General features: G+C 40.6%; 2 protein-coding genes across 2 annotated transcripts in view; both read left to right on the top strand.

Moving 5' to 3' along the window:
* The window catches only part of LOC118282437 (uncharacterized), a 175762-nt gene extending 166088 nt beyond the window's left edge, over positions 1-9674 (top strand). Inside the window, exon 2 of the mRNA XM_050701697.1 lies at positions 1291-9674. Within this exon, the coding sequence (XP_050557654.1) occupies positions 1792-9288 (7497 nt within the window). The 5' untranslated portion in view covers positions 1291-1791 and the 3' untranslated portion in view covers positions 9289-9674. The remainder of the gene's footprint in view (positions 1-1290) is intronic.
* Positions 1-12464, top strand: part of LOC118261778 (protein vestigial) — a 337798-nt gene that overhangs the window by 70653 nt on the left and 254681 nt on the right. The gene's annotated exons all lie outside the window — the stretch shown is intronic.

Raw genomic sequence — 12464 nt, 5'->3', positions numbered from 1 at the left:
GGCGCGGGGACACTCGCCACACGCGCCACGCACGGACGGCCACTACTCGCCTATATCTAAGTATACGAGGGAAGTATCACCTTATACCTTTTTACCTCGATCTAATTGGAAATTCAATGAACATAATGAGCAGTTAAATATATTACAAAAACCGTCACTTGTGTTTTTATTTATAAACAACTTCATGGAAATTCCAGGAAACAGGTAATTGAGATCGGCTTTAATTGACATTGTCTGTCCTGTGACTTGACATGGGTTCCTAACAAACTACGAACACGAATTCAAACGAATTCTTCACGAATAGACGTAGGTCTCATGGGTAGTAAATGTAACTTTAATGGGGATAATCCTATGCCTTATTTACATAGGTCACCAATTAGGTTCCCTGTGACGTGTATACTTTTAGCGTTATGTACTTATAACAGCAAAAAGAAAGGCGGTTCAAGAATAACAGTTATGAACTTATAATATTAAGCAAATAATGAGGCAGTTAGGAATGTAACTCAGAATAGTTTTGTGTAATTAGCAATAATTAGAGATACAAAGTGTACATTGTGCGGCCGTGCGAGCTGGGCCCGGCTCCCAGGTTCCCTCTGCCGTAGGATATATGTTCACACTCTCTATGAATAACACGCATTAAAATACCTCACGTATCTTTATTGAGCATAAAGCATACCCGGGCGTTCTCTTGGCCCCGTTCGGCGATCATTTCACCATTGTTTATGGCCGTAAAATTTGACACGCTGTTCACATAATGTTTAATGGTACAATTTGTCAGTAATAAGAGCGGCAGTACATTCGAGTGAGGTGATAATGTCGAGATAGTGCTGCGACTAAATCACGTTATCAGTACGCGATAAGCAGCGCGGCGTGTGTATGTGCGCTCCGACGACGCGAGGAGTTTGATTGATGGCGCATTGCCGCATTATCTGCCGGCATTAGGTCCTGCCGGGAATGTCGCCGAGTTATGGAACCAATAAAAATGACATACGAATGACACGTAGCGCAGAGCGCGCGGCTCGGCCACGCACACTTACTACCGGTGCAGTATCTACATCTACCTACTAGCCGTGGCATTCGTCACACATCTAGCTAGCAGACGAGGGAGCTGTAGGTAGTAACTTCGCTCTACTTTACTGAATTTAATTATAGTTTATAAATCGCTATTATTGACATTGTAGTAGGCAATGAAGACTGGACAAGAGCGAATTCAATTAAAAAAAAATATAATCGCCTATAAAGGTCGCAAGAAAGCTTTACATTAAAAAGATTATACATGTACGAGCAAAGCCGTACATTGTAGTAGTATTAGTTTTATGCTGACATCGACGCGCAGCGAAATACTTAAAACACGTGTAATACAGTAAATGAGTAGTAGTTGCATTTCGTTGGTTCGATTGGGCATCATTTCCGGCCCCTTTCGCCGCGGGTCGATCATTTTATATAATTTTATCATTTATCATTATTTTGTGTAACTAAGTGTAAGTTAACAGACAATATAAGACTTTATCATTATCAGTTTATCATTTCTAAATGTACCTTTACCCGTACATTTATGGTCCTTCGAGCATTAAGGACATCTCGCGAGTGGACATTACAGTGTAGCAATCAAATACTGTAAAGTGTTTCATGACTGAGGTGTTGTGAATCAGCAGTGAAGGTGTTTGTACTGCAGTACATAGCAGCAGCATTCAGCGGGGATCAACAACGATCCTCATTTGGTGAGCAACAAGGCTCCCACTTGGACAATCAAGTAAGATCGTTCCACTTATCATTTTATCAATTCCTATCATGTCGTCAATGGAAGACCTACTCGCCCTCCAACAGCAACTACTCAATCAAATAGAGCAAACTTACACTAACTTCAAGAAAGATGGCTCCGATCGCAAAAACTTGGACTATATCCGCCGAAGGTTGGAAACTTTGGATGCATGCTGGAAAGAGTATGAATCAAATCATATGAAATTGTGCAACATCGAATATGCAAAATCGCATAGTTATTTCACTTCTAAACAGTTCGAATGTGCCAAAGAGAGATATGAGAACATTAGACTATTCATTCAGAATTATAGATCTACAGATGAGAGACCATCAACTCCGCTGTTAAAGCCTGCTACTCCGTTGGCTGGCCCAAGCGCTGTACAACAGCCCACAGGTCAACTATCAAGATCTCAAGGATCAAGCAGCAAGACAGATGATATGATGAGGAAACAAATAAGCAACTTTAAGGCCTTTGAACATACAGTATCAAGTATCAACCTGGAATCAGTAGAGGAAAAATGGGAATTTGATCATTTATTAAACACGATAAGAGGTCGTTGGTCGAAGATTGACACGCAACATTGGGAGTTAGACAGTGAACTGGGAGACCGTAATCAAGAATATCACTCCATGTATCTCAAATATGAAGGTACATACAACGATGCTATCAAGGCTATCAATAAAAAGATGTGGTCTATTTCACACAGGGAGCATACTACGCCAAAGATAGAAATACCTACTTTCAGCGGCAGCTATCATCAATGGACATCTTTTAAGGACCTCTTCTCAGAAGCAATTCATAGCAACCCGTCTTTATCTGGAGCACAGAAGATGCAATTCTTAAAGTCTAAAGTAAAAGGCGAAGCAGAACGATTAATACAACATCTTCCAATTAGTTCCGATAATTACATCATTAGCTGGGATATTTTGAGCCATCGCTATGATAACAAGCGTATGATATTCACATCTCACATTAACATTTTATTAAATCTGCCAGTTTCTCAACAAGCATCAATCAATCATATCAAGAGGATTCATGACACAGCACTTGAAACTATGAATGCCATACAGAATCTTGGAGTAGACGTGAAGTCGTGGGACCCGTTGATCGTGCACATCTTGGGTCAGAAGTTGGATTCGGATACATTTAGTGAATACAACGCAGCAATTAAACAACCTCGAGAACTACTCGATTTGTATGAATTTCTAGCCTTTTTGGAGGGGAAGTTCACAAGCATGGAAGCAAGCAGAAGAAAACTAGAAGATAGGAGAGATCAGAAACATTTTTCTCCAAACAACACTAATAAATCATCAGAATCAAAACCATACCATTTTAAGCAATCATATTCTAGCAACAAGGCTATTTCGCAATCTCCAAAAGACAGGAAGTTGCAATCATATCGACAAAACTGTCCAGTCTGCAATGACGCACATGCATTATTTTATTGCAAACAATTTGCAGAAATGACACCAATAAAGAAAAAACAATGTGTTATTAACTTGAATTATTGTAAAAATTGCTTACACGATCATAAAGGTAAAGCATGTTTATCAAAAAAGCGTTGTGTCGAATGCAATGAATTTCACAACACATTATTGCATGAATCATATTCTAATGACTTATCAAAACAAGGAGGTAATCCAATGCCTTCGACATCCGCCCAAAAAAGCAACGTGAGTTCTAACCAAGAACGTGTTGCTAACAAAGGCAATACGCACGTGACACAACAAAGCATGATGCAAGAAACCTTGCTCTCTACTGCGCTACTGAAAGTTCAGAAAGCTGACGGGACACTTCTAAACATGAGAGCTCTTATTGACCAGGGCTCACAAATGTCTCTCATCACCGAAAACGGTGCCCAACAATTAGGATTACCGCGTCGTAGGTGTGACGGCATAATCACGGGTATAGGACAAACAGAGAACAATTGCAAAGGCATGATCAGCGTAAACTGCATGTCAAGAATCAACACGTATCATTTCAACATCGATGTTTATATCATGAAGAATCTTACGAAGTATTTACCATCATATTCATTTCCTAAATTAGAATGCCCTTTCCTGGAGAATTTAGAATTAGCAGATCCTGAGTACAATATCAGTCGTCCCATAGATATGTTACTGGGCGCAGACGTTTATTCCAATATTCTTTTAGCAGGTATGTGCAGACTAAGCGAATCACTGCCAATAGTACAAGAGACTCATCTTGGTTGGATATTATGCGGAAATCTGAAAACTAACTTTGTCTGCAACGTCGTACAAGTGGACTTAGACAGAATTCAGCAATTTTGGGAAATAGAGGAGGTCACCGAACAGAAATCATTATCATCAGAAGACGAAGAGTGCATGCAATACTACAAAGCAACAACAAAGCGTTTGAGCGACGGAAGATATGAAGTAAGACTTCCACTTAAGCCGCACTTTGAAGAAAATTTGGGGCAGTCTAAAAACAAGGCCATCGCGCAATTCATTAACTTAGAAAAGAAATTACACAAAAATAATTATATTTTTAACGCATACAAATCATTCATTACGGAATATTTAGAATTAGGTCACATGAAACCTTCAACTTGCAATCAGACACCGGAGTGTTTCCTACCGCATCATTGCGTCATGCGCGACGATAGTTCTACTACAGCATTACGAGTTGTTTACAATGCGTCGGCAAAAACATCATCAAATAAAAGTTTAAATGACCTTATGTACACGGGACCGAATTTACAGCAAGACCTTCAGTCTCTTATCATTAAGTGGAGACAATATCAGTACGCCTTTACTGCGGACATAGAAAAGATGTTCAGAATGATCTGGGCACATCCTGATGACCAAGCTTTACAAAAAATCATATGGCGAGAAAACCCGTCTCAAAAACTTCGAGAATATCAACTAACAACCGTAACATATGGCACAAAGGCAGCACCCTTTCTTGCCATGATGACCTTGAGGCAGCTAGCAGCAGATGAACGAGATAAATTTCCAGAAGCAGCCAAGGTCATCGAAGAATCGTTCTATATGGATGACGCGGTCCATGGCGCCAGCTCATTATCGACCGCACAAAAATTGCAACAAGACTTAATAGATCTACTAAAGCTAGGAGGCTTTAACTTAAGAAAATGGGCGTCTAATGATGTACGTCTATTACAATCGCGAGATTCAGATTACCATAACCAAGAAAGCAAGAACTTTCAACAAACAGAGTCAACAAAAACACTAGGTCTTCGCTGGAACCCGACACAAGATAACTTTTCATTTGTATCAAAAATTGAATCATCTAACACCAACATCACTAAAAGGAAAATATTATCAGACATGTCAAAAATATTCGATCCACTAGGATGGATTGTGCCTGTAACAACAAAAATGAAGATTTTATTCCAAGAGGTGTGGCTAACTAATTTAGACTGGGATGAGCAAGTTTCAGAAAAAATGAGCAAGGAATGGATCAAGATCAAAGAAGAGTTGGAAAGTATCAATCAATTTAGAATACCAAGATGGTATGGTACAGTAACAGCATGTGGCGTCGAGTTGCACGGCTTTTGTGACGCTTCAACAAAAGCATACGCGTGCGTTATTTATTGCAGACTGAAACATAACAAACAATCTATCGTAATAGTGGCGGCTAAATCAAAATTAGTACCCTTGAAAAAGCACATATCTCTCCCACGATTAGAGTTATGTGGGGCACTATTACTCGCCAAACTTATGACCAAGGTCAAAAAATGTTTAGAAGGGCAAGAACTTCACGTGTTCGGCTGGAGTGATTCCACTGCAGTGTTAGGATGGCTTCAAGGGAATCCAAGTCGTTGGAAAACGTTCGTATCAAATAGAACGACACAAATAACCGATATCATTCCACCACCATCGTGGCGATATGTAAAATCAAGTGAAAATCCTGCTGACTGCGCAAGCAGGGGGCTTACAGCATCTCAATTACAAGATTATCATTTGTGGTGGCAAGGACCTACATGGCTAAAATCATTTGAAGAGAAAATGGAAAATCAAGCAATCTATAAAACAGAAGAAGAAATAAAGGAGAAAAAAGAAGTTAATGTTGCTACAAAACAGGAACCAAGCATTATTACAAGTTTGTTGAATAAGCATAATTCTATTCGCAAGATCTTTCGTATTTTAGCATTAGTGATGAAGTTCACTACCTATAAAAGAGAAGCAAAAAAGCATTATTTATCATTATCAGACATCAGCAAAGCAAAAAATAAAATTATCAAACATGTACAGCAGGAAGAGTTTGCGAGAGAAATCAGTGATCTGAAGCAAGAAGGCAAGTTAAGTTCAAAAAGTAAATTGTTAAAACTAAACCCTTACCTGGATGAGTACGACATTCTCAGGGTAGGGGGTAGACTAAAAAAGGCACATATCAGCCAAGAGATGCAGCATCCCATTATTTTGCCGCACAGTGGACGTCTCACAGAATTAATTATAGAAGATGCGCATCTAACAATGTTACACGCCGGTTCTCGGCTGACGTTGAGCTTTATCAGACAGAAGTACTGGATTCTAGGCGGGAACGTTGCTACTAAAAAGTTGCTACGTCGTTGTGTAACCTGTAAGAAACAAAATCCAGACTGCCAACCGCAAATCATGGGGCACTTGCCGGAGGCCCGAACTAATCCATCGCGTCCATTTACGCATACAGGCGTAGACTTCACCGGTCACATTTATGTCAAAGCAAGTAAAGGAAGAGGCATAAAAAGCACAAAAGGATATGTAGCCGTCTTCGTGTGCATGGTCACGAAAGCTGTTCATTTGGAATTAGTTTGTGATTTAAGCACATCATCATTTATTGCAGCATTGAGAAGAATGGCGGCTCGCAGAGGGACGCCGAGTCACATGTATAGTGATAACGGTCGCAACTTTGTAGGTGCCAACAAAGTAATACAACAAGAATATCAATCATTGATCAATATCATGGAACACAAGGAATTGAAAGCTGAATTGTTAGATATGGAGATCGAGTGGAGCTTTAATGCACCATCATGGCCTTCCGCAGGAGGCTTATGGGAGTCAGCAGTCCGAAGTTTCAAATATCATTTTAAGAGGGTGATTGGAGATCAGATTCTTACATATGAAGAATTATACACGGTGTTGACACAAATAGAGGCGTGTCTTAATACGAGACCATTGTGTCCTATATCAGAAGATCCTGACGACATGGATTTTTTAACACCTGCTCATTTCTTAACAGGCGGATCAAAAGTTACTTTGAATGAAACTGAGACAGATTTAAGAACTCGTTGGCAGTTGACACAGAAAATCGTTCAAGATCTCTGGAAGAGATGGAAAAATGAGTACCTAGTGCAGTTAACAGAAAGAAGTAAGTGGAGACAAGCTAGACGAAATCTCCACAACAATGATATTGTCATGATCCATGATGACAATCTCCCACCGGGAAAATGGCTAATGGGAAGAGTCATTGAACTACATCCCGGCTCTGACGGTCATGTCCGCGTAGTTACAGTAAAAACCAAGAACGGCACATTGAAACGTCCCGTCACAAAATTATCATTACTTCCTATCAACAATGAATCGTCACCGCAAGTCAATCCAAAAAATACTGCGGATTCGGAAAATTCTACTGCAAATTCTCGAACAATGAAAACAAATACCCGTTACAACATAGCATCGGTATTTGTTGCGATTATGTTATTTTTCAGTATTATTACAACTTCTCAATGTGCACTGAACGTCACAAAGTTTAGAGATAATCAACATATTTACTTTGACAAAATATCAAACATGCAAATCATCAGAGACGAGTGGAAATTAATCATATACTACGACTTAGATCCCTATTGGGAAGGTATTACCACTCTTAACAAAAGTATACAGTCACTGGAACAATCATGCAAGCCTATAAGAGACCAAACAAACTGTGACCTAATAATACTACAATTACGCCACGGGTACCTTGAACTTGATTACAATAATCATATGTTACTCAGTCAGCATTTTAGCCATCAAGCGAACAGGTGGAGGCGCGGTCTTATCGACGGTGTCGGTTACATAGCAAACAGCCTGTTCGGAGTATTAGACGCTCGATTCGCGGAACAGTACGCGAAAGATATCACTCTTCTACGTAATAATCAAAAGCATATCGTCTCATTTTGGAAAAATCAAACTTCTGTCATAGAAGCTGAATTTAGTCTTTTAAAGAGGACAGAAACTACTATGCATAAACAACATAAAATTATACATCAGCAGTTTTCCAAGATCGAAAATGCTGTAGAAACCTTGAAGACTGAAACGCAAAACATTTCAAGAGCTATTGAAGTTACTATGGGTGCTGTAGTTGCGAACAATTTATTACGGCATTTGAAAGATTTACAAGATGCCTTAGTAGACACAATGACAGACATTTATCATGGCCGATTTAATCCACATTTAATAACAGCTGAGCAATTGCAAGATCAGCTTAGCACTATAGCGAGTCATTTGTCGAATGACGTCACCTTACCTATAGACAACATATATACCGGCCTAACAGAACTCTTTAAACTTCTGCAAGTGAAAGCAAGAATGTTAAAAAATTACGCAATCTTTGAAGTTCAAATACCTTTAGTAAGCAGGGACTCTTACGAAATATTCAAGCTTATACCCATTCCTTCGGAGAGATCCAACAACACTATGATATTAGTAAAACCCATTTCGGATTTCATAGCTGTGAACTTAAAGAAAGACGCTTACATCATTCTCACAGAAACCATAATAGATTCGTGTCTTCTTACAAATGTACACCTGTGTTCTATACATTCTCCTGTCTACAAACTGAGTAAAGACAAAGACTTCTGTCAAGCAAAAACTTCGATGTGTGAAGTCAGCATCGATTCCTGCAAAAATCTGTGGTTGGAGAGCAGTACAATCAACAATTATATCTATTTTTGCTGCGAAGAATGTAAACTACGAACAGTGTGTGGAGATCAAGTAAACGCACATCAATTGACGCACTCCGGACTTATTACTGTAGACTTTGGCTGCATAATCAAATCTGATAATTTTGAAGTGATTGCACATCAACAAAGAACAAGCGGTGTGAGTATCAGCGCAAAAGTATTTTCACCAGTCATTGCATCCATAAACCACGTTATAAACGTAACTATTCCTCATGATGTATTAAACGAATCAAGTAAGGAAAGCGATCAGGAGCTGAAAACTATTGAGGATAAAATCAAAATGATGAAAGAAAATGGAGTCATCGAAGAAAGCATGTCATACCATGACATTCATCATTACACTGTGATCTACGGTGTGATCAGTGTGGTAGCAGCAGGTCTCGGAGTGTACGCATGCAGGCGCGCGCGCTACGCCCGCGCACCGGCGCCGGCGGCGATGGCGCCTGCGCCAGGCGGCGCAACCAGCAGCAATGTGCCAGCCTCGCAGCATGTTGCGAGTGTTGGTGATAGTGTAGTGTATCAGTGTGTTAGTGAAAGGGCGAAAGTGGCGAGTGCGCGAGTGTTAGATAAAGCCACCTCCCCTATTTTAAGTTCCTATACGAGCATTTCAAATCTATGAATATCGTGTGTGTGTCTAAGATCTGTGTATAGAGACACTAAGTAATTAGGCTATCATTTTATCAATCATATTTGCTCTCTACGTTGTATGTTAACCTTCGTCTTCCTAGGGGAGCATGTACGAGCAAAGCCGTACATTGTAGTAGTATTAGTTTTATGCTGACATCGACGCGCAGCGAAATACTTAAAACACGTGTAATACAGTAAATGAGTAGTAGTTGCATTTCGTTGGTTCGATTGGGCATCATTTCCGGCCCCTTTCGCCGCGGGTCGATCATTTTATATAATTTTATCATTTATCATTATTTTGTGTAACTAAGTGTAAGTTAACAGACAATATAAGACTTTATCATTATCAGTTTATCATTTCTAAATGTACCTTTACCCGTACAATACAAATAAATTAGTAAGGAATTGTAGCTATTTATAAAATAGTATTAATTTCGTTACACTTGTGTAGTAAAGTATCATGAAGTATAGTAAGTTGGTGTACAGTTAATGAGTATGGACATAATTATTAATAGTATAAACAATGCACTATACGATTAATTATGTCCATAGTCGTATTAACTATACACCTCAATACACCTGGGAAAGTGTTGACAAAGGATAGTGGATAAAGTAAGAGAAGGTAATGATTACCAGGTTTCGTGCTACGTTGCGGATGGAAAATATCGAACCCTTATGTTGACGGACAGACTGACAGAATATCTTCCAGCTAGATATCTCCATTGGTACATATATTATGTATACATGAGTACTTGATTGTAGGAACCTATATGTATAGGTAGCTGCGTACGTCTGCGTACTGAGGTATTTATGAGCCATAAAGGTTATCCACATTTTATTCCTTTTGTGGCACATACTGAAGTAATCACAATCAGTTTACTGTAGGTGTTTATTAATCAAGTGCTAACCTGACTTGACTGATTGAATGTTTCATTTTTGCAAGTGCATATATTGTTGGTACCTAGTGGTCGCAGTGAGCCCGGGGGGAATGTTACACAAAGTAACTAAGTGGGCACTAAGAGCAGTATGTTATGGTAACATTGGGTATTATTTCACACGCGGCCGGTGGCGGGAGCGGGTCGGGAGCCGGGTGCAGGTAGCCGGCGTGTCTCCGCCACTAATTACTCAAGCAGTGGCAGTGCGGCGGCCACCCACCGCGCCCGCACTAGATTCCACGCCCGCCGCGTATTTTACACCCTAATTAAGCTAATTTATCGGGACAATAAGAGAAATTATTGGTAGCGAGCCCGCGGTTACTGCCCGCTTTATGAGAGGTATTAAATTGTTGAATTTAAGAGCGCTACCGAGCTACACGACCGCCACCGCGGGCCCGAGCCTTCGCTTTGATGCCCCAATAAATATACAAAAGATCCCATCAGATAAACGGTGAATGGAGCCGCTGTCGATTCCGCCGCTCTTAATGAAAGCCACGCCGAGGAATGTCGTGGACAAAGCCTTAAAATGCTAATAACACGAGCTCGACACAAGGGCTGCGCGCCGCCGCCCGCGCCGCGCCCGCGCCCCGAGCCGCCGCCGCCCGCGCCTCTAGAATGTGTTCTGATAACGAAGGTGCCAATCTCGCAGGTGGACAGATTAAATGAGTATTTTATGGCAGATTAAGTAAACATTTTTTCCTTGATGGGTGTTTTATAGCCCGCCGGCGTGTGGGCATACGCTCCTTGGAATGTTTTTACAATTATAGCTGCCTACCTCGCTCCCGTTGAGGTACACCCCTATTAATTTTAAAAGTCTTTTAATTGGTGCTTATCCATCGAATTAAAATTACTAATTAGATTTCTCCAAATTTTATACATATGTTGGTTGATAAAATACTTGCGTGTATACCTATTATTTATGTTTATGTAGTTAGCACATTTAAGTAACGTCACGCTTGTTAGGTGCCTTAAAAGAGATAGATTTCAGGCAAATTACCAATATTTGTAGTGTCGGTCTAGACTGTTTAAATATAGTCCGCGTGCTGCCTATCTAGAGAGAATTTCAACATCGTTAATATTTTAATTTCTGCTGAGTCATGCCATTCGTTCCTCTCGTTTCGAAAGACTAGGATAATGTATTGCAGTGGAACATACGGTGGCGCTGTGCCCTGCATGGGCTGAGCACCGCCGTGTCCTCAGGGATGTAGTCGGCGACGGCGACCTCTCGCGTCCGGCATTGGTACAAGCCATGGTGCGGAGCGAGGGGGACTGGGATGCCGTCTCCTCCTTCTGCGAAGCAGTCATGCTAGCTAAGGAGGAGGCGGGGCGCGTGAGAGAACGAACCTCCTCACGCCCCAGCCGTCGCGAGAGACACTCCGGGCGTCGGGGATCGCGCGACGATCTCCGGCCACCGTAAGTGCGGGCCTGCGGACGGCGAGCAAGGGTAGTTCGCCGCCCGACCAGAACCAGACCCGTGCGTGCGGCGCGTCGCGTTCCGCGCGCGCCTCAAAGAGCCATCAGACCACCACAGATGGGGCCCAGTAGGGCTGATGCCTAATCCGGAGCTGCGGACAACCTAGCGGGTTTACCGGGGCTCCGGCTCGAAAGGCAGGAGAAGGAACGGGGTGGTTTTTAGTCAGTAAGAGTCTGACACTCCCTCTCGCCTCGCCCAAGGCGAGAAAAGTCATTGGATGATTTTCCCCCTCAAAAAAAAAAAAAAAAAAATAAAAAAAAAAGGATAATGTATTGTGTTCCCGTGAATGGTCTTATGTAAATAGGTATTATAATCTGTTAAAACATAACTCATGGTTTATAAATAATACCTACGTATACCGTACCGTATGCCTACCGTGTAGTAGTAGTTATCTGTCTTTTTAAACGACAGCGGACAGATAACAAATCCAACGTATGACCCTAATATTTTCATAATGTGTTATGTTTAAAACCAATGTTCCAAGGTTTCAGTTAAATGACGTAGTTACCTACTGACATAGTATGTACAAGAAAAATATTTATTTTATTTATTTATTATTATAAAGCGTCAACAGAATAAACACCAACATTAATGAAAAACAAGATGAAGACACAAGATCATGTGCTTATGCCAATTATAGACATGCACCACATTCACAGTATTAACACAGTTAGATGTCATAGACAATAGTATAAATACAATGCAATTAACAATATTAAGTCTAATAGGAACTTATAAATCATATTTTAAAATAACATA

The sequence above is a fragment of the Spodoptera frugiperda genome, chromosome 20 (assembly GCF_023101765.2).
Source record: "Spodoptera frugiperda isolate SF20-4 chromosome 20, AGI-APGP_CSIRO_Sfru_2.0, whole genome shotgun sequence".
In the NCBI taxonomy this organism is placed as follows: domain Eukaryota; kingdom Metazoa; phylum Arthropoda; class Insecta; order Lepidoptera; family Noctuidae; genus Spodoptera; species Spodoptera frugiperda.
Note: the sequence above shows the minus strand (reverse complement) of the source record. Positions and strands in the feature narration are given on the sequence as shown.